This window comes from Trematomus bernacchii, unplaced genomic scaffold, assembly GCF_902827165.1.
Source record: "Trematomus bernacchii unplaced genomic scaffold, fTreBer1.1, whole genome shotgun sequence".
Taxonomy (NCBI): Eukaryota; Metazoa; Chordata; class Actinopteri; order Perciformes; family Nototheniidae; genus Trematomus; species Trematomus bernacchii.
In genome coordinates, this window is record NW_022987564.1 from 3,833,106 (window position 1) to 3,856,618 (window position 23,513).

Below are 23,513 nucleotides of genomic sequence, written 5' to 3' on the forward strand. Positions count from 1 at the left end.
TGTCCAGGGGTCAGAATAAGGACGAACTGCATCCTCTTCCTCTCTCTCTCTTCCTCTCTTCAACTGAACCTGCTTTTGTCTTTGATCTAAATTTGATGGCAGTGTATTTATGTACTGTAAACGAGGACAAGTGTTTTCCCCTAATGTTTTTGTAAACTCATCAGAGGATCTCTGAAACCGAATCTATTATTGAATTGGAAATAGTAGCACATATAAGGACTATATTAAAGACTTTTCTGTTATTGAATAATAACCGGGATGTAAACTAGGATATCATCCAATACCGAGTGGTTTGATCGCCAACATTTGAAAAGTGTAAACCTGTCTTTGTGGAACTTGTTCAAATGTTGTTCATACACAAATATTCTCTTTAGGCTTGTGCAATTTTGAATCACAGCATAGTAGCACAACTGCACGCCCACCCTGAAAATAGATCTGTTTACACACCAGCGATGAAATTGATTCGTTACAATTGTATCCATGCAAACGATTTCCAGGCAACTATTGAAGACTTCCCTTTTATTAAACCATTAACCTACAAGACCGTGTTAATTAGCAAGCTTTTGAAATGCTGGTATTATCTGCTGCTTTTTCCCAGTGTTTGTGCTAAGCTAACTGTCTGATTGGGGTAGCTTCATATTTAGCGAACAGATAAAGAAGGGGCATTCATCTTCTCTTCTGTCTTTTGGCAAGGAAATGAATGGGCAAATGTCCAAAATATCTTAAAACGAATGGATTTGCCTTAAAATATGAGTGGATTTGATTAGCGAGACCCAATCTGCTCAAATAGGGCAGTATTTGCGCCTACTTCCCTAAAAAAAAGTACATTTATTTAGCTAGCTTTTCAGTCTTGTATGGTCATCTCTGGTCAGAAGTATCTGTTTTTTTGTAAATGTATAGAACACTGACAAACCCACTGCCCAAACACTACTCTGTAAGGTCTGATTTATCCTCCTTTATCTGCCTCTCTGAATCTTATTTCATGTCTCAATGAGGTTTTTGTTCTCTCCGTCTTTTTCTTTTTTCCCTCACCTCCCCTCTCTGTCTCTCTTGCCCTCTTTCTTTCATTTTGCCATGCCCGTCCCTTATTTATGTGGCAGAGGAACAGCTGTCTCGTGCAGGGCGTAAGGTTGGCCAGGCAGGCCGGCTGCAGGCTCTGCAGGGCTCGAACACTGAGCTCATTGTCTCACACACACACACACACACACACACACACACACACACACACACACACACACACACACACACACACCCTTGCGCACAAGCCACACGGTCCCCTCCATTCACATTCATTTAAAAGTGGGACAGGAAGGAGAAGACAGCTGAGCCCACATTATCTTGGTTTCCATTGAAGTACATTGGCGTGAAGTATGACTTTTGCACTGTGCCTTTTTTCCATTGATATTGAAATGACGCAACACATTAAGATCTTACACTTATGGAACAATGAATAGTTTCACATCTTTGCAGACCAAATGTCTCTCCACCTTCCAGAAAGGTTGGTGCCTCCTGGCTTTTCCTCAGATGGCGGAAAATATGACAAAGCTTAGAAACCAAAGAACAATTCTGCAATAATCAATTCTCACTACATCTCCCCTCTAATACAGACATGTCATATTGAATTTGCATAATTTGAAATGTTTACTTAAATCCCTTTTTAGTATGACATTTCCTTTCATCTCCTTCCCGAGGACATGTGTGAACACGATAAGCTATGATCTGACTTTTATCTTTAGTTCCTTTATGATTTGAGGTTTTAATTCCGCTGCGATTTGTAGTCGAGCCGCTCCTAATTTATTTCTCATTTACTCCCCGATTTGTAGCGCCACCTTCAAAGTCATTTTCTCACATCCTCCAATCAAGTGGCTCTTGTCATTTCTCTGATTTACACTTCAATCTTCTTATGCTTGCTTTTAATCCTGGGTGTTTTTGTCCTCGTTAAGGCGAAATAAAAAATCATAATCTGTTTTCGCACAAGAAAATGAATGTACATAAAGGAGTGGTTTACGGGACGGTTTTCTCGGTGTCAGGTAGGATGGACACACAGAGGATTGTGAGGAGGAGGGCAGATGGATGAGAGTCCTGCTTGGAAGAAAGAAAGGCCAGTTTTCCAGGAATCCAGGGGCTCTGGAAGAACGGATGATGGAACAGAAGATCTGTTTCAATGGATTGATTTTGCCCAATTGTCATGAAATCTGACCTTTTTAAGCCAATACGGATGAGTAGTCACGAAAACAGTAAAAGAAAAATAATTTGTGCGTTTAACAGAGAGCTTTTGTCCTTTCACCGCTTTTTGTTAATCATGGAGGTGTGAGGCTCAAAATCACACACACATACACATACACACACACACCAATCTAATAGCAGCATTTATTTTCTGTCTTTTTCTCACTATCATTCTGTCATCCTGTCTTCATTCTACATCTTGCACAAGTGTGTGTGAGATTAAGAGACAGAGCAAGGATGGGTGATAGAGGATAATGTGTGCAAATTTGTCAAGGAGCATCCTGTTCTCTGTAACAAGTACACGGCACTCTGCTGTCAGCTCAACTGCTTTTCTCAGTCTTCCTCTCCAAAAGCTCCCCCCAAAAACTCCCAAACCTTCACTTGCTCTGCATCTCCTTCATCTGTCCATCCATGCATCCGTGCCTGGCAGTGGTGTCGTGCAGAGAAGTTGTGAATATTTGATGCGTCTGGCTTGTTCTGCCCTGCCCTGCTCCCCACTTTTGGTTTGCCGCTTTACCGAGAAACATTTGGTCAAAAGTACACGCAACCCAAACCCACACTTTAACTAAGGATGTGATTGATACCTTGCACAGCTGTACTGATCTCCCAATGTATGTATGTGCTGGTTTTAAACAACAGTCTATAATGTTGTTCCCTTGAAATATAAGATTTGGACTACTGGAGAAGGCTTGATAACAATGTTGGGGGGGTTTCAAGAGGATGTGGGCACACCTTCCAGCCCAAAATACATCCTAAGCTGAAAACATAAAATACAACTAGGTGCTAGCATGTTCTGTCTGACTATAAATTACATACAAATGTTTATAAATGCTTGTTTTTGCTGAAAAGACACATGAGGGAACTGTTGGATTTGAGCCTTTACAGACCATTTACATGCACAAAAACCTAGACAACACACTACAGGAAAAGGGAAAACCCCAAAAAGCATACATAATAATCTGTGCAACAATTGAGACACATTTTAGTTTTTTCTCATTTCTACTTGCAATGAATCTGCTTGTAGAAATTACAGCTACTTCACCTGGAGCTAGCTAATGTTAGCTTTAATAGCGTTCGTCCCTAAGTCAAAACATTCTAATGGCGCATTTCCACTGCAGGGCCTCGCACGGCTTAGTATGGTATAGTTAGGCCTTGGTAGGCCAGGCTCACTTTATGCTGCGTTTCCATTACAGTTTAGGAACTGGGGTAGTAACTATAGTAACGCAGTGTAGGCGGAGCCGTGACGTCATCTTCAATGCGAAACACAAAACCAACATCAGCCGTTAGCTGTTAGCCCTCAGAGCTCACAGCTCCTCATATCTGTTCAGAAACTAGACAAAAGTTAAACAAGTACAAACCACAGACTGCCTGTGTCATGGCGAATACAGTCGCTGGTTTATTTATGTCTGTAGGCCGTTGTTGTGAGTGTGGACGGTCGGAGCATATACTGCGTTAGCTTAGCCAATCTCCATTCAGAAAACACGCATTTGAAAAGGTTTTTCGCCTGCCGTCTGTCTGCAGACTTGTCAAAGCGTATCAGTATTACCTCATTCACACCAACGCAACTCTGGTTCAAGCTCCGTGCTAGAGCTTTTCAGGTTCAGAACCGGTTCTTCGGTTTAGCTCCGGCTCTTTTCACACCGCCCAGAGTCCGACTGGTGCTGCGTCATTGCGTCATCATTTGCGTCATGACGTAACCGTTTGCGTGCCTGCTTCATAAAGCCAAACCGCGCGGAAACCCCTCGCAGCTCACACCGACAACAACAACAATGGCCGATTGTGCTCCAGCTTCCTCTGTACCTCTTCGGAAGACCAGATTCCCAGTAGGTATGGTCTCTTCAGTGGACCACTGCTGCTTGTTAAGTTTCTCCATCGTTGTGTACAAACTGGATAAAACGCGGGCTTTTTGTTGTTCAGGAGTTGATCCCGCCCCTGCCCCTGCCCCTGCCTCGACGTAAGCGTGACGTATGCGGTGCTTTTGCTCTAGCCTGAAAAATTGTTGGTGCTTGAAACAAACCGGATTCCGGAGCTCAGAGGCTGCTCCGCTGCGGTGTGAACAGGAAAACCCGGTGCTTTTCAAGCTCCAGCTCCGAACCGGCCCTGAAACACCGTTGGTGTGAATGAGGTATAAGTTGTTACTTCGGCATCATTTTGAAACGTGTATTACAATTAAATCACGGTGAAATATGTTCATTTTGTTGTAGTTGCCAGCGATTCTCTCACTAGTTTAGCATACTCAGCCCGGTTGTTGGCCCGGAAAGAACCTCGATTTGAGAGCCAGAAAACTGTGAAAAAGTACCCGCTAGCCGAAACTACGCCTAGTGGAAACGCAACCAAAAATGGGCCGGGCACGGCACGCTTAAACCGTGCTCCGCGCTGTCGTGGAAATGCACCATAACTTTCCTCATGCATCACTCATCGTGAATCTTTTCTCAGGGAAAAACAAGCTCATGAGCGAAAGTCAAGAGTGACTTTATTCATCCATTGCTTTAGTCCCAATAGCAGGCTGACTTCTTATGATTAAAGGCCCTGAATTATTGAACAATAGAGCGTTTCACCATGCTCCTTTCTTCTTACTCAATTCAGAGCTGAATAAAACCAGAGCTCTCAGCTTACTGGTAATAATGTTTGACTCAAAGGGGCTTCATCAAGTTTTCCTGGCAATCACCAAAAATGATTCACCACTCTGAGACACACACACTCTTAACGGTTGATGTTATACAGATGCTTTGCAGAGGACAGGGGCATAAACGTGTATTTACATGATAAATGTTTATATTTTGCCATCTACAACCTGATCATTGGTGTCATAAACTGCACAACCAAAAGAAATAGCTTCTGTTTCTCTGCAGACAACTTATTTGTGTGTTTATCATGGCTAATACATCTACAATACCCAATTAATTCATGCATTTCGACTTGCATATGTTGCAGCACATTGAATGCACTTATTTCATGTTTTAAAGCCACCTGAGCTACCGGCTGTGGCTAAGTGGATAGAGTGCTGGACTTCGAGTCAGGGGGGTAGCAAGTTCGAGTCCCACTGCAGTCAGCATGTCGTTGTGTCCCTGGCCAAGACACTTGACCCCAAATTGCTCCTGTGGGGATTGTCCACAGTACTGAATGTATGTAAGTCGCTTTGGATAAAAGCGTCTAACAAAAAAAAATGACATGAAAATGACCTGAGATAAAAATGGGATATTTATCCAGACATTACTCTTAGAGTGCAGATCAAGTCAGAAAGTGTATATAATCTCCTAAAAGAGCCTTACGGAGTTTGATTTTCCGAATGATCAAGGATCAGGGATGCAAACTTGTCACCTTTCGGCGAAATTCGCCGTTTTGATTCCAAAATAGGTCGTTTGTGTGATTCATGTAGATCTGCAATAAAAATATTTTTGGGGTATGGGGGGGGTCTGGGACCCGGAGTAATCTGCGGCCGCGAGCTGTTATGTGCCATCATGACACGCATGGTGTTCTTTTTTTATATATTATAATGAAGCGCGAGCACAAGTCTTCCTGCCTGTCAGCTCTGCTCATGGATGTATAATAAGGCTCTGCTGCTCCGGGATGAGGGTCTAGCTTCAGCAGCTACATTACCTACGGTGCGTTCGTTAATATTAACTGTGCGGTCCAAAGTCACTGTGGCACAGACTGGACCGCTGGTTAGAACGGGGTGTTTAGAGCAGAGCTCCCTGACCTGAGCGGCAGAGCGTGATGTGCACTGAAAAGTGTTTCTGTCGCAATATTATTTAATGAATCGTTGAGCTAGCTAACTAGCATACATTGTCACTATCTGCTAACGTTAGCTTTAGCCTTCGTTTTCAAATAGTTTCTTTCATAGCCTATAAACGGAGGTGGTATAAGTATCTTGTACTTGAGTAAAAGTAGAAGCACTCAGATCTTGTACTTGAGTAAAAGTAGAAGCACTCAGATCTTGTACTTGAGTAAAAGTTGAAGTACTCAGGTCTTGTTCTTGAGTAAAAGTTGAAGTACTCAGGTCTTGTACTTGAGTACAAGTAGAAGTACTCAGATCTTGTTTTTGAGTAAAAGTATAAGTACTCAGATCTTGTACTTGAGTCAAAGTAGAAGTACCAGAGTGTAGGAATACTCTGTTACAGTAAAAGTCCTGCATTCAAAATGTTCCTCAAGTAAAAGTAGAAAAGTATTATCATCAAAATATAGTTAAAGTAGCGACAGCAAAAGTAGTCATTGTGCAGATTGGTCCATTTCAGAATAATATATCTGATATGTTTTATAATGATTGATCATGAAAGTGTTCTCAAAGCTGGTAAAGGTGCAGCTAGTTTGAATGACTTTGTATACTGCAGGGTAGCTTGTGGATTTACTCCAGGTGGAACTAAATTCTGATTTAACACTTGATTATATTTCACATCATTCATCCACATCTGTAAAGTAACTAAAGGTATTAAATACATGTAGTGGAGGAAAAGTACACCATTTACCTCTGAACTGTAGAGGAGAAGAAGAACAAAGTAGCAAAACATTGAAATACTTAAATAAAGTACAAGTATCTCAAAATTGTACCCAAGTATAGTACTTGTTGAGTTTATGAACTTAGTTACTTTACACCACTGGCTATAAAGATAGAAAGACAGCCTTGCACAGAGGCATGAAAATACATTTTCAAAATGCTCAACAGTCCTGCCAAAATTATAAACTGACTGCTACACAATTAAAATAAATGCTTAAATATATTTCTATTAGATGTGACTCTTTGGCGTTTCTGTTATTATTAACTGCTGCTTTAGTTGTTCTGACTGCTAAAATCCTCTGTTATTCCTCATTTTAAAGCCGATATTCCGTGGGGTCGGGGGGCTCGGATCCTTGTCACCTTTTTCATACCTGATGAGTTTGCATCCCTGAAGGATATTGAACAAAGGAAAACTCAACTTCGAAGATTTAAGGACTGAAAAAAGTCCTTCCAAGTTGTCCCGAGATCCTTTTAAACCAGGGGTCTCAAACTCAAGGCCCGGGGGCCAAATCCGGCCCACGACTTCATTTTATGCGGCCCTGCAATAGCTTGCAAAGAATATAATGCATTTATTATACGGTTACATGCCACTTTACAGAAGCAGGTTGCCCATAAACTACATGTCCCACAATGCATCTCGTTTTGTGACATGCACACTGAAGAGACTTGCAATTATTTGCCCATGACTTCTGCTTTCAGACGTAGTTAATTACTAAGTTATTATCCTATCCGATAATAATCCAATTCAGAGGCAATAATGTAATATAATACATTATTTTATATATATATATATTATATATTTATATAGTTACAACCAGCCCTTTGAGTGCAACCTTTATGCGAATGTGGCCCGCGATGAAATTGAGTTTGACACCCCTGTTTTAAACTCTCTTCACCCTGTTCGTTTGAGAATGAAAATCATGACAGACTACTGTATATCACACCCAGCTGTCAAATTCCATGAGGGAGGCCCCTTCGCTGGGTGAGGGGGATACAAATGGACAGAGGCGGTGTGTACCATAGTTTGTAGGAATGGTGAGAGCCTTTTCACACAGACGACATACAGAGCTTCTCATTATTCACTTCATAACTCTGACAATGATTAATATACACGCACTCGGACACACCCTAGCACTAAAACCGACTTCAATGTTCTGCTCGATTTGTTTAATTGACATCTTTTCCAGGAATTTATGCTTTTAAGGACAAAGAGCTTCCATTAACCTTCTGTTCTTATGGTGCATTAATTGGGACTGTTTTGTAGTCTTATCCATTTGTTCTTGGCGAATAAAATGGAAAAAAATCAAAAGTATGTAGCACTAACAAAGTTATCAGTATTCTTGCTTTTCTGAATTGGTATCCTCACGGTTTATTGCACCTATTGTAATTCACTTTGTAAAAAAGAGTCTGCTAAACTACATTTAATAGAATGCTCTCATATTATTGCAATTATACCTGCCTATCGAACTTTTTTTACGATGATTCTGATCACCTTTCTCCTGTTTTTCTGCTTGTTTTCTCCAGGTGTACCAGGGCCTGGACATCATCACCAATAAGGTGACAGCTGAGGAGCATGCTCAGTGCAAACATCACATGATCAGCTTCGTGGACCCGTTGGTCAGCGGCTACACGGTGTTGGACTTCAGGAACAAAGCCCTGGCTCTAATATCCTTTTCCTAGAAACGTGCGCAAGAAGAGCAGCAATACTATCCATAACACCTCTCTGCATGCTGCCAGCACCTCCGTCACATCTACCCTCCCAGTCTATCACGCGGTAACTGCAGGAAAAAGGAATGCAGTCAATTTGACTTTTACTAATTGGTCTGGAGGTGTGTGTGAATATGTGTGAGGAAGAAGATCTGCCATGTCCTTGTTTTGTCGACATGTCTCGCTGCAGATGTTTTACTGAAAATGAGAAGAGAGAGATCACTAGAGATGATATTGAGAGAGAAGTGTGTGCGTCTACACACACTCTGGGCCGTCACACCCTACTGCAGACACTGGCCGTCACACAGATGTGGAGACAGGAGGTGATAACTAGAGGCAGTATTAATAGATCAGGAAGGCATGCACACACACACACACACACACACTTCTCGCACACTCACCAGTGCAGCGAGGGGCTCCAAGAATAGGCTCAGTGCGGCGAGAGCTCACCGGTGGGAAGAGGGAGAAATTGAAAGAGATGAATACAGATTAGTAGGGATAGCGGCGATGTGGAGGATTTTAAACTGTAGAGCAGGAAAGAGAGATGATGGGGGATGGGGGGGGGGGGGGCTGACAAGCTTGAGAAGTTCAGAGACGCAGGACCTAATGACGCATCATCGGCTATCAATCCTTCACTCCACATGCCATTCACATTAACTCCCTCCGTATAGCCCCCCCTCTCCTTTATTGCTCTCAATCTTCCAGCCTTCTTTTCTGTTTTCCCTCCCTCAAAATCTCTGTCAGCGATCATCCTCTCTCCTTGCCTCTGCAAACACTGATGCAGACCTCTCGTGTGTGTATGTGTGTGTGTGTGAGAGGGAGAGAGGGAGGGGAGGTGAGGTGAGGTGAGTGAAGATGGCTGATGAGCCGTTATCTTGTTTGTGTGGTTATTTGATTATCCCAGAGAAGGTGGGCGAGGGAAGGGAAAAGAGAAAGTGCAAGATGAGAGCAGATGCGACAGAAAAGGGGAGAGTAAGGGAAATAAGGTGTGGCAGGCAGGTCGTAAGCTTGAATGGCTGTTTAAATTCCAATATTGATATTTGCGTGTTGATTTAGGAGCTGACACAAACTAACGGCTGATATTGAGTTTGTGATAAAGACACAGTATTGACTCTGTTGCCATAGCTAAGGATTCTTTACATTATTAATTAGCATTTCTTCAATTTGGGCAATTGAAGTTTCCAAGAATTGTGAAAAATGGGCATTAAAACTTTCCAGTTGACATTTTCAAATAGTGTGCATTAAAGGGGCCCTATTATGCTCATTTTCAGGTTTAGATTTTTTTTTTTTTTACTGTGACATGTCTCCATGCTTTAATGTTCAAAAATATCTTTATTTTTCTCATACTGCCTGTGCTGCAGCACCTCTTTTCACCCTCTGTCTGAAACCAGAGCCCAGTCTGCTCTGATTGGTTAGCTGGCCGGCTCTGTTGTGATTGGTCAACCGCTACGAGCTGTCCCGCCCCTTAACCTATCATGTATAATGTGTTGGAGCGCTAGCCAATAGAAGCGCGTGGGAGAGAAACTCCCTCTGGAGGGAAGTTTTGGATTTTAGCCTTTGCAGACCATTTACATGCATCTGATACAACACACTACTGGAAAGGGAAAACCCCAGAAGCATAATAGGGCCCCTTTAAGGTTCTTAGTTAAATTCCCTGTACACTGATATGCATGCACTTTAATTGAGGTGCATTTATGTAACAACTATGCAAATCAGCAACACTCTGTTCTTGTACAGTATATACAATGTTCACAGTTTCTCCTTAACAGCCTTCAACATAGAGGACATGCACAGCAGGGACACACTGCCAGTCGTTGTAGGAGGAACAAACTACTACATTGAGTCTCTGCTGTGGAAAGTCCTGGTGGATACAGGGGTGAGTGCAACTCAAACACATCTCCCATCCTCCTCTATGCCTCTCTACACTATTTTTCTCAATGATGAATGAATTTCTTATTTCTATTCAACTTTTCATTACGTGAAAATAAGTCAGTGCTTAGTGATAATAAAGTGTGTCCTTGATTTATTTGTCAGTTACCAAGATGTAATTTTTAAGAGCTGTTTCTTCTTGCTGCTCTTACATTGCAATTTATCGAGGATGCTTATTGTTTAGCTTCTTAAATAGTATTTTGTGTCTCTGATCGAGCTCATTTTAGCGTTTTTCCCTCCAAGCCCCATTCCTGGAAAAGACCAGTCTGATCAGATTGGCTTCCAAGAATAAAATATAGCGCATCATTGCAAAAGTTGAAGAAGCCATTAGTGGACATACACAAATCTAAATGGTTTGTTGAATGTCATTTTTTTTCTAATCTAGAGATAACACAAAAAATGACTTTGTTGTATTATGTATGGGCACAGTACTGAAAAAGACAGTTTTTCATGACATGTCACTTTAGAAGATCTGGAAATAGGAGTTTAAGAGCAGCTTTTAAAGGCAGATTTGGTTTTTAAATCGCTAAATGAAATGTGTCTCACAGCAGGAGACCGGGGCGCCAGGGGACGGAGGAGATGGGGCTCTGGACAGGAAGCTAGAGCTGGAGAAACTGGGAGTAGAAGAGTTACACAAACGACTGGCGGAGGTTGACCCCAAAATGGCGGCCATGCTGCACCCCAATGACAAACGCAAGATAACCAGGTGATACAGCTGGTAATTAAAAATAAGGGCCTGGAAATGTCTCAGTTCCTTTAAATACAAACTGCAGAAACGGCTTCATGTGTTTGTGCTGGCAGCTGTACTTTACTGGTGCAGCATTTTAATAAAAAATAGAATAGAGAAATGCTGTGCCCACCTTTTGGATAATGTAGCGTTTGTGGGTGTTCAGATTAAGGTCCTTAAGGGCTCTCGCTCTGTCTCAGGCTGACAGCCACAATACATGGACTGCACGCAGTGTCTGCTGACAGCACAGGCATCTGCTTACACACACACACACACACACACACACACACACACACACACACACACACACACACACACACACACACAGAGACACACAGAGACACACAGAGACACACAGAGACACACAGACACGGCTTGATGAGTAGCAGTCAGTGCACTCTGGTCTTCCGTGTGAGCAGGTTAGGTTACCCTGTTCTTCTGGATGACAGGAGGCGACAGGAATAATATTTTCTCCGTAACCTCAGAGCAGCGAGGAATGGCTGAAGGGGCTGCTTTGGATTTGAATCTCAGCATCTCGAAAATAGATTTAGTGGCTGAATGTTAACTGTGTGAGGAATAGACGGATGTTACTCTGCAGTGATGTATCTAGTTTCATCCCTTATCTTATATTTCTTCCTGCTTTATGTCGTTTGAATTGGTGTTGGGGTGTGTTAATCCTTTGTCAACACTCAAACTAGCCTCTTGATGTGAGCCTCAAAAGGGGGGGTTTTCACTTGCACTGAATTTAATGGATGAGTGGATGTTTAACTAATCTAATCTCAGTTAACCTACTGAGGCCCGACATACAGGGATGTAAACTCATTGTAAACTGTAGATCATTTACATCAAATAACAAACAGGAAGTAACTTTGCTTGTTTCAACACAGTGGGAGATTTGACTAAGTGATGTATTTAACCACATCTCTGACGCTATGTGTTTTATCTACAGGAGTCTTCAGATCCACGAGATGACGGGCGTCTCTCATACCCGCTGGCTGCAGGAGCAGAGGGGGCAAGAGGGGGGCGATGGGCTCGGGGGGCCGCTGAGATACTCAGACCCCTGCATCTTCTGGCTGCACGCTGACATGGAAGGTGAGGATTTAGGATTCGATTGGATTTCAATTCACTGTTTTTACTGGAGCTGCAAGATTTGAAAAAATAAGTAATGCGATTATTTTTGACTGATCTTGCCATTGCGATATGATTCATGGTATTGGAGGGGTTTATCATTTTTTAATTATTGTCTCATTATCATTGTAGTTTGATTATTTTAAGGGGATCTGTACCAAACAAATATGTTTTATTAAGATATATAATAAGATTTGTTGGCTCGGAAATCTTTGCAGCCCCGCACATTTTTTATTTTTAACGCATAAATACCCAAATATTCTGCTTCCTGCAATTAGAATATTGCACTATTCTATATTGCGATTTTTATATAATTTAGATTAATTGTGCAGCTCTTGTTATTCAAACAACAACAATGGCAACATTGCTAAACAGCTATAATAGTTTAAAAGATTTTCTACATTGATCTTGTCTTATTTAGCTGGTGCAATTGTTATATTTCTCCCTCTGTGTTCCCCTGCAGCTCTAGACAAGCGGCTGGATGCTCGTGTGGATGAGATGTTGTCTGCTGGACTCATAGAGGAGCTCAGAGACTTCCATGTTCGCTTCAATCAGCAGAAAGTCCAGGATGACAGGTAACTGATCTGCAGGAGAACATGTCTACCATCCTGATGAAACACTATCAACCCGATGCTAAGTTGTTATTTTGATAGTGCTCTCAAATGTTGTCATTGCAACATGATAGTTATTGTTTCAGATGCAGGGACATCACCTAAGGCAATTTGTCAGACTTTGTGCGGCGTCAAAAAACATACACATGTAAATAATACTCCCTTAAAACAGACTGATGTGTAAAAAACAGTTCCCCTTTAACACCTATTAGTCAAAGAGGCCCTCTTGTGCTTCCTGTACAATGTTATTTAGATTTGTGTGCATGTTAATGATCTGCAAAGGCTAAAATCCAGCCAGCTAACCAATCAGAGCAGACTGGGCTCTTGTTTCAGACAGAGAGTTTAAAAGAGGCAGAATGAGAAAAATAAAGAGCTTTTTGAACATTAAAGCATGGAGACATGTCACAGTAGATGAACAGAATACATATATGAACCTGAAAATTAGCAGAATAGGGTCCCTTTAATGTTGCTCTTTGCCCTTTAATGTAGCCAACATTTGCTTCATACAGTATTTCTTGTGTTTCTGGCAAGCCTTCTCTAAAAGAAACTCTACAACCTTTTTAACTGCAAAATCCCACTTTAAGTGACAGAGTGGGATCTGTAATCTGTTAAATGGGCCAAGAAGCTACGTCATACTTGGCTCTGGCTCCTGTCGCATCATTGTTATTGCGCATTAAAAAGGATCCAATGTCTGTGAAACCAGTCCAAGATCACATTCTCATCCTCCTATCCAAATGGGTGATTCAGACATTCAGGCTGCACACGTTCCTCCTCTCTTTCATGTAAGCAGGGCAGCGGAGTGAACTGGGTCCAGCAGTTATTTATTTCTCCTTCCCCAGTCTGACAGGTCACTCCGTCCTGTGTGCTGTTGTTTCCCAAAGGCCTGCAGACCAATTTAGATCTGGGCATCTGGCCCACACTGTTGCTAGTTTGGTTCAGATGAGACTGACATTTCTCCAGGATGTCCAGTGATTATTAATAATTGCCGAGATAAGCCCCCTCAATAGGACATTAGCAATAACAGGGGAGTCTGGTGGTCGCTGCTTATTACCTCAGGGCTTCGCACTGAATGGACATCCTGGTGGCCCTGGAACAAATTACTCACAGCGCGATGTGGTCTGTTAGAGATGCTATTGGAAGATAATATTAATATGATTAGGATTGATTGTCTGATTTTCACACAACGTTGTCCCTGACATTTTCTACAGTAAACCTCATGACCAGGAGCACACTGCAGCTGCGTCACTCCTCCTGCTCTGTGTGTGGTGGGGTGGATCATGAATTTAGCTTTTATTTACTAATAATTACAACTAGAAGACCAAATACAAAACCAGTCGGGGAAAGGAAATGCAGGGTAAATCAATTCATGTAAAAAAAATCTATTCATTTAAAAACAAATAATAATGTTACTGCTAATACACAACAATCCTATACACCAGGGGTGGGGGACATTTTTCCTCTCAAGGGCCATTTCAATTGTTTCATCATCCTCCGAGGGCCGTACAAATTATTGACCTCTGCTTAAAAATACTAAAATCACAGCCCATTCATTTCGCCTTTCTTTCATGCTGTGCAAAGAAAAAGCAACCTCTTAATCCAGATATCTTACCATGACTCGCGTATGCATGCACGTGCACGGTTGTGGCATGACCACCCAAACAGAAAGATATGGACACAAGATGTTTGCAAATGTATTTAGTTTCCTATCCATGTGAACATGATTTAAGTGGGGGGGGGACCTAACCTTCTCTAGGGGGTCCGCATGCTCCCCCGGGAAGATTTTTTTTTTTAAATGTTGAAGTTAAAAGCATCAATCTGGTGCACTTTGAGAGCAACATTAGGAGATCTATGGATACATCTCTCAACACCCATATGAAACAGAACTGTAAGCAGATTTTATTTTTCTTTATGTATATTTTACAAATCACTCTCCTTTCAAACTGTATTCTTGTTTATTAATGACAACTTTTTTTTACTGTCATATAGTATTTTATACCTGTTTACTTTATTCTCTTATTTTTTTATAACTATAAGGATCATATAAAGATGTGCCTTTACCTCACTGGTTGTAGAAAAAGCTTCTTATATTCGTTAGCATAGCTAGCTAACCAGATGCTAATAACAACAAAGTTATTGACTGTATGATCAGTATGACAGATGAGCAGATCGCCACTGGGCTTACAACTAAAGACACAGCCACGCAAAGACTGCGGCATGTGTACGGCTCCTTATGGGTACTGCAATTTCTGAAGTGCCGGAGCCGCGTTCCGGTGCTCTCCGCCAGAACTACAGCCCTGTCAGACGAGACATATACCACGTGATGACACGTTAGGCTCGTGTTGTGTTCAAGGACCCTGACCTTGGCCAGGAAAAACAGGCACTTGCTTGCTTTTGCGGTCTAGATTTCTTTAATTTTTGTCTTTTTTGCGTGTGTTTATAAATTACCTCGAGGGCCGTAACAAATGGTCTCGCGGCCCGGAGGCCGGAGGTTGCCCACCCTTGCTATACACCAAATCAAAGCTAATGTCAAGCATTAAAGTGGGATTTGTTGAAAATCACTCCCACATGTGCAAGTTTCTTCAAAATAAAAAAGGGAATCTAGTCTACGCCTACCAATATTATTTATGTAGTTCTTATTTGATAAGTTACCATTTTGGTTTAGCCTGAACTTACACTAAAAAACGTTAAAATAAAAAGTGTTTATTTGTGCAGAATTAGCATGAATTTTTTTTATCTTTTGTCTTAAATTTGCCTCTATGTGTTTACATTGAACTGATATAACTAATGTTAAACACACTTTACTCCAGTTTTCAAGCCACAATGCATTATTATTAGCGCACTCAAATCTGAAATCCTTTGTCCCATTGTGGGAAGTTTACAGCATTACAACAGCAAAGGTACAGAGCAGCTAAAAGGCTAAAAGAAAAGATCATACAAATTAACTAGAGGCAAGCACACATTAAATACAAATGATACTGCAGTAGATGCTTGAATCAGCCCCTCTTTGTACTGAATCTCTGGAACTATTTTGAAGAAAATTGTGAAATCGATTGACACCCCTAACAACCAACAATACTTAAATAAAACCTTTCTATGTGCTCTTTGTGTCTTGAAAGATGTTTACACATGCATGCAGGCTTCAGTATAGCTGATACAGCTATGATACACTGCTGAGCTGGATATATTGATGTGTGTGTGTGTGTGATGGGGTGTGGCTGCGGGGAGTTGATGCATTGGTGGACCGATGCCCAGGAAGCTGCCAATTCCCGTCCCCCGTCCCTCCTCTCCATCATCACCCCATCCCACCTCCTGCACCAGCCTCCTCTTCCTCCTCTTCCTCCTCCCCCCTTTCTCCCTCCATCTCTGCCACTATTGCCCTCTCAGCAATTTGATCACCCCAGCACTTTACTCCCCCCTCCCCCTCCGTCTGTCTCTCCTTTGCCCTCATGTCTCCCTCTCTGGCTGGCTGCTGTGGCCAGACATCAAGGTCAAACCTCTCCCTCCCTTCCTACGTCTCTCTTTTTCTCCCCCCATTCACTCTACGTTTCCTGTGCTCTGTGGCTATGCTCACATTTCTGTCTCTGCCCGTCTAGCCACATTTATTTTTGGTTATTTCCTCCTCTTGTTTCTGTTACAAGTTTAAGTTACAGACCCGGAATAGTCATTGTATTTTTTTATTATGTGGATTTTTACAGGGCGTTAAAAGGCAAATTTTAAAGTGCTTTACAAAGAGAGAGAAATCGGCATCAAAGCGAATTAAAGGTCAAAATGCAAATAATTACATAGAAGCAAGTCTGTAAATCAAAGTTAGTTAAAAGAAGAAAAAAACATTATAAGAACACCTTACCTAGAATAATAAATAATAATCAAATGAAGTATAATATATAAAAGCAACCATTTATTCTCTCACGTCTTTTCCTGATTAGTGATTTCCATCTTTTCTCTTCAGTATCAAATCTAACTGCTATATACTGAGGACAGGAACTGCTGGGAGACAGAGACACTTGTTTTGGTTTGTCATCAATAACTTTACCAGGGTTTGTTTTAGGGCTATACCCGAATATCCGAATCGGATATTCTTTTTTTTCTTTTTTCAAATTGAATTTATTGAAATCTCCAATATCAACGTAAGAGCTTGTGCCTCTTCGGGGGGTGCTAGCACTTAACCATACACTTTATCGTTTACTTTCTCCGTCTTTATATGTAGATATTACTTTTCTCCGTTAATCTACGCTCCTTTTCTCCGTCACGTTGTTTCCATAGCAACAACAACTTCCTGTCAACAGCGCTAACTCTCCTTCAAAATAAAAGCATGTCCATACAAAATAGGAAGCCAAGCCAAATTACACTTAAGACATATATACAACTGCAACGAAAGTAACAAACACAATATCATTTTCAATTTCAAAGAACATAAATTGGGTTATTTACATTAACAAATAACTATAAAACAACAACACTGTAGAATAACAAAATGAATGCCTTGAATAAACCGAAATACACGTGTTGAAGCGGCGCCTGCCGAATATCCGAATATTCGCTGCTGATTACTACCGAATATCCGGAGCCCGAAAAATGGTATTCGGGACAGCCCTAGTTTGTTTACCAGTGTTTGTTTACCAGTGTTTGTTGGGCACTGCATGATATTGATGATAGGATAATAAACCCTTTTTAAAAAAAAAATGTTTTTATGGATGTCATACGAGCCAAAGTTTAGTTCCGTTGTAAATGTGCTTGCAAAACTGCCAAGAGATGCTTCCTGAGATTACAGATTTGAATGAAAATTAAAATATAAACATATCAACAGTAGAAGCAATATAAATATGTCAATGGAGTATCTAAAGAATATGCAATACAGAATAATAAGAGGATTATATCAAATCTACCCCTTAAACCGAAACGTATGAATATAAGATATTATATACGTGTGCAAAGTAGCTGCAGTTTTTTTATTAAATTAAAATGTAATCCAAAATCTAAAGTGAACTGTTATACGTAGAACCTTTTCTTGTAGAGGTACACAGAAAAATGCCAAAAGGTCAGTGAACTCAACACGCACACCAACTGAGGAGCTATATCTACAATCTGAGACCGACAGTAATACTGGAATTACGGGGAAACGGAGTGACATTGATAGTCAATATTTTGGCTTTGCTGTCGTGGAGGTATCCTGTGGGCTTCCTCTCGACCTCATGTCACTCCGGTGAGGATACTCGGACCCCTGAGGATCCTCTGTCGGGCCGTTCACTTCCCTTAATGTCATTCTGTCACGTTGTCCCCCAAAGGGCCCCACATCTGCTCAGACTGATATTCCTCGATCAGGGAGGGAAGGAGAGATAGTGGAGGAGAAGGAGAGAAGGTGAAATGAGTCACCACCCAGTGTCTAGAAATGTCAAGATGGACTCGGAAACTTTGTGCTCTTTTATTGATGGAGGAAGTTTTATTTTCTTCTCTTATCCTTTTCCTGTCCTCTCCTAATTTCTCATCTCTCCTTTAATGTCTTCTCATTTCTCTTCTTGTTTATTTTCCTTTCCTATCCTCTCCTTTTTTACTGTCCTTTCCCAATCTTCTCTTTCCTTCATTCTAATCTCCTTTCCTATATCCTTTAATGTCTTCTCCTCTCCCCATATTGACTCCCATCTTTTCACTCCTCTCCTCTCCCCTTTTCTCATCTCCTTTCCTGTCTTATCCTCTCCTCTCCTTGTTTACTGTCCTTTCCTCTCTTCTCTTTCCCTCAAATCTAATCTCCTTTCCTATTCTTTAATGTCTTCCCCTCTTCTCCTTTTTGTTTCGTTGTCTTGTCTCCTGTCTTCTCCTCTCCTCCTTTGCTCTCTTTTGCTTTCCTTTCCTCAAATCTACTCTCGTTTCCTTTGCCTTCACGTCGTCTCCTCCTTCCCAAATGTTCTCTCCTATTCACTATTTTCCTTTCCTTTCCTCAACTATACTCCTTTCCTATTCCTTCATGTCACCTTGTCTCCTCTTTTCACTTCTCTCCTCTCCTCTCTCCAGTCAGGACTATCAACGTGGGATTTTCCAGTCGATCGGTTTTAAGGAGTTTCATGAGTTCCTGACCGCTCCTGAAAGCAGCACCCAGCAGGAGAGAGACGCGCTTAAATACAAAGGTCAGAAATAAAGTGATGAAAGTCCCAGAGATGGATTCAGATTCCCCGTTTGTGGACTGATAAAACCTGAAGAATCCATTTAAAGATTTCGCTCCTATCGCCCCTTCATCTCTAACGGCCTGCTTTCAACTCTTTCTAGGAATAGAAGCTTTGAAGATTGCCACGAGGCGTTACGCCCGCAAACAAAATAAATGGGTCCGTAACCGCTTCCTTAAACGTGAGTACCCTTCACTCATCGTGTTTGTGTGTGCGTTTTCTCATCAGCACTCTCTTTAACAAGATGAGATGCACTCCATTAGACACATAAGTGTGTGTGTGTGTGTGTGTGTGTGTGTGGTGTGTGTTGTGTGTGGTGTGTGTGTGTGTGTGTGTGTGTGTGTGGTGTGTGTGTGTGGTGTGTGTGTGTGTGTGTGTGTGTGTGTGTGTGTGTGTGTGTGTGTGTGTGGTGTGTGTTGTGTGTGTGTGTGTGTGTGTGTGTGTGTGTGTGTGTGTGTGTGTGTGTGTGTGTGTGTGTGTGTGTGTGTGTGTGGTGTGTGTGTGTGTGTGTGGTGTGTGTGTGTGTGTGTGTGTGTGTGTGTGTGTGTGTGTGTGTGTGTGGTGTGTGTGTGTGTGTGTGTGTTGGTGTGTGTGTGTTGTACTTTTAAGACGATCATTGTAGGTTTTTTAGAATATAAGAACATCAGCACAGTTTCGTTGGAAATATAAAAGTGTTTATTTTTCATTAGTCATCCACCTTTTTTTATAGGCTTTCATAGGGATATTTAAATATTCAACTTATTATTGTAGCTGCATTTTTACTCTTTTTCACTTTCCAAAGGTTTCATATTCTTTAATAATACCTTACCATTAAAAGAATGGTCTAACACTTTTAGGAAATGAGCTTTTTTCTCTTTATGCTGACGGTTAGATGCATAGATCGATGAAAACATGACCGTGTTTCCTCAGAATACAAAAGCACTATTCTGTAAACTTTAAATGTGGAAATCACCACATTTATGACTTCACTGGCACAACATTGGATTTAATTTGACTCAGCGTGTGTGAGCTGCCATGAAGTTAAACAGAGGATAATGTTTCCAAATCCATCCCCAGCATACACCTGCAGCTGTTTTAATGACTTGTTCCCAGCATTATGTCCCCTGTGGCACTGAATGCATATAAAGGAACTGTAGTGGTTGGGTCTGGCGCTGCTGAATGGATACACGTTTCCAAAATCAACCCGTGTTTGGCAGCCGGTGATTTCCCACCCTGGTTGCAACCCCTGGAAGTCAGATGTGTTTTAAACGGCACATAATGGCTCAGTTTGTTTCTGTGTCCCAAACGGAAAGCTGGCCTCTGAGCCTCCAGCAGCCGCCCTGTAGTGACCCAGCCTCCTAATCCTGTTAGGCCCAAGTGGCTTAGGCTGCCGGGCCTACAGCTCAGTACCCCTCTTTCTGCCTACGTGTCCGCGCTGCGTGCACCATATGTTCTTCATCACATGTGTTCCTGCGCTTTTACATATGCAGTAATCTGTCTGAACTTGTCTGCGATTTTGCACATTCATGTGGATCTGTCTGTGTGTGTCATAACTGCCCTTAAAGACCCTGCTTACACTTAATACAGAACAAACAGACCGTTCCTTGCGACTTCAGGCAGGCCTGGCTGTGCCGGTGGAAAATGAAATCAACATTTTTAAAGAGGCCCTATTTAGCTTTTTGGGGTTTCTTATTTCCTGTAGTGTGTCATATTCGTTTTGTGCATTCAAAAGGCTAAATTCCCTACCTCTTCTTTCATCGGAAAACAAACACCCTAGATACACAATTATGGTGTTTTTCTTTCCTAAACTTTATCTATTTGACTATGTATATTTCTCCTAAATTCACGAAAAGTTAGCTGTTGGAAAATGGCATATTTATTAATCCTCTAGGGAAAATTGAGGTTTCACTCTGATGTTGATATACAGTCACAGTTCAAATACACACATGCAAAAACATGCATTGATGGAGATGTGTAGTTTGAGTTAAGAGTTTCAAGAGTTATAGCTGAGAAAACACTGCACATAGTTTTTGGGATATTATAATGAATTGGTTTTAAACTCTATAAAGTTACGTTTACCATAACTTTATCGTGAACCTTTTATCTAGTTTATTTAATAAATGAACATGTACTCTTAACAGTTTTCCAAAAAGCTCTAAAAACATTCCAGCCTGACTCAAAGTAAACCTGGAAAGTTTCTGCTGGAAATCCATGTAGCTCCTGTAGCGGACTGTACGGCAGGGACCACAACATTTTTCTGTCAAATGTTATTTTTTCCTGGAAAGCAGTAGGAAACTTGGCTCCTTTACCCCAAAAGATATAATGCTTGCTTGTCAATGTGCAGTTAAGGACGGAGTAAAAACACTTCTATTTCACAAAACGTTACATCCCAGTAGAAGAGTAAAATGTTCATTGCTGTCACTGCAAGAGATCTTGTTCTGTTCGGCTAAAGCTCTACAGATAGTAGTATATGTAAAAGGAAAAATAACTCACCTCCGTTACCTTTAACTCTTCCAAAAACAGAGAACAGTTTGAATGAATTTCAGCAAATGGAAGCCACATTTCACACCAGCTACATTTTATGAAAATAAAACAAACTCACAAAACTAACACAGCAGTCCCAGTCTCATGTATCCAGTCGTATGCTCACTACTTCCCAAACACATGCATTTCACTCAAACCTTACTATTTATAACACTTATAGTTTTTGCATCTGCACAAGTATGACACTGTTAACGAGGAAGTGTTTTAAATAGAAAGGTTACGTGAAATACATGTGTTTGGAGAGTAGTGAGCATACATCTGTTTGAATGAGACTTGGATCATACTGCTCAAGTTGTGTGAGAGTTTATAAACAGATGTTTTGATATAGTTAAGCTGTTGTTAGACGCTGCCCACTTTAAAGGGGCCCTATTATGCTATTTGTAGTTTTCCCTTTCCTGTAGCGTGTTATATACTGTAGGGTTTTGTGCATGCAAATGGTCTGCAAAGGCTAAACTCCCAAAGTTGTCTCCAGAGGGAATTTCTCTCCCCCTGAATCGCCTCCATTGGACTCCTTTGTTAACTTCAGTAACATAGTGACATCACCATCTTACACTCGCACTTCTATAGTCAAGCACTGTTCCTTTAATATGCATTTGAGATGTTTGTTGTTTTCAGTGTCACACAGCTCTGTCCTTGTGCCCACACCTGTTGGGGATTGTCTCTGGGTTTTGGTCTCTAACCCCGCTTATCCCACCTTTCTGACTGCATCGTCTGCGTTCACCTCCCTTCCTCTCCGTGACTGCTGACCTATTTTCTCTTTCGTCTGAGCCCCCCCACACACACATACTCACACACACATACTCACACGGGTGCCGGCAGGCCTCAGCTGAGCGGGCTAATCTCCTGAAGCATTACAGAGCTGCCGGGAATTTGGCTCGACCACACAAACTCAGGCATCGGGGTCAAAAGGGGATACTCGGGCCAAATCAAGCATACAGGGACTAGTGGGTCAAAGGGGAAGAATGAATTGGACATGACAGGGGATTGCAGACAGGAAAACACCAGCAAATTGCTCATAGAAGCTCGAAAATGACCCAAATGCTTCATGTGAATGTACTGCAGGTTTCCCTGTCTCGAAAGCACACGTTTACCCTTTCTGTGAGGGAGCAGGTGGGCGTTCGGTTTCTTGAATACTTTTCAGCAGGATACGTGGTTTTTGTTTGACTCAACTCTTGTTGCTGTGGGGATTTAAGCGCCAGGTCAGCCAGCGCAAATTAAATCAAGCTTAATTTGTCCTGCCTTTAAGTGCGTCTGTATGTGGGTGTACGCTTTATGTGTGGGTATAGGGGAATTGTTAATTAGTGGATTTAATTAACCATAAAGCAAATGGTGATTTGAGGTTATATTAATTTTAATAAATGCCAGCAGTTGCCAGTGCCCTCTGAGTTTTTTAATTTTTGTAATTCCCGAAAGACACACAAGCACTTGCGCTCTGTGTGTAACCAGGGTAGGCAGGTGTCGTGTGGCTGAGGCCCTGTGAGTGTTAAGTAACAGGGTGTAGGTATCTTTTAGTCCAGAGGGAGAGAGAGGGAGGGAAGGATGGAGGGAGCCAGACAGAGAGCGACGGGACCGACACATGGGCAGCTGGGTGGATGGAGAGGGGAGGTAACCGGATCCAGCTGGGGGAACAGGTGCGCGGCGAGTTTACACCCTTGTTTTATAGAAAGTGCGAAGCTTTCATGTTCCCATACACTAATGCAACCCCCTCCCTGTGGGGATGAAGTCAAGTCAGGGCTGTAGAGACCCCTGTCACCTGACAAGGGGGAGAGAGACCAGAGCGCTGAAGGAGATGAGAATGTCACAGAGAGTTAAAAAGGAAAAGCAGTGAGGGGTGTCTCTATACCAGAAATGTAGAATCGAAACAGTTTTCGAGAACCAATTTGATACCATGAAAGACAAAAATATACAAAAACGAAATAATTAGTGCTAATGTTCGGAAGTGTAACGGGCCGAAATTCCCTCTTTAATATCCATATAATATTGCTGTTAAAAAATGTCGTTCAACATTT

At 41.7% G+C, this 23,513-nt stretch overlaps 1 protein-coding gene across 2 annotated transcripts in view; it reads left to right on the top strand.

The window, feature by feature from the left end:
• Nucleotides 1–23,513, top strand: part of trit1 (tRNA isopentenyltransferase 1) — a 41,783-nt gene that overhangs the window by 10,069 nt on the left and 8,201 nt on the right. The window contains exons 2-8 of one of the 2 annotated variants that reach the window (XM_034125232.1): nt 8,246–8,386; nt 10,206–10,304; nt 10,906–11,063; nt 12,034–12,176; nt 12,676–12,787; nt 18,833–18,945; nt 19,085–19,162. In XM_034125232.1, coding sequence (XP_033981123.1) covers nt 8,246–8,386; nt 10,206–10,304; nt 10,906–11,063; nt 12,034–12,176; nt 12,676–12,787; nt 18,833–18,945; nt 19,085–19,162 — 844 coding nt within the window. The remainder of the gene's footprint in view (nt 1–8,245; nt 8,387–10,205; nt 10,305–10,905; nt 11,064–12,033; nt 12,177–12,675; nt 12,788–18,832; nt 18,946–19,084; nt 19,163–23,513) is intronic. The other variant, XM_034125233.1, reaches the window with a different exon arrangement.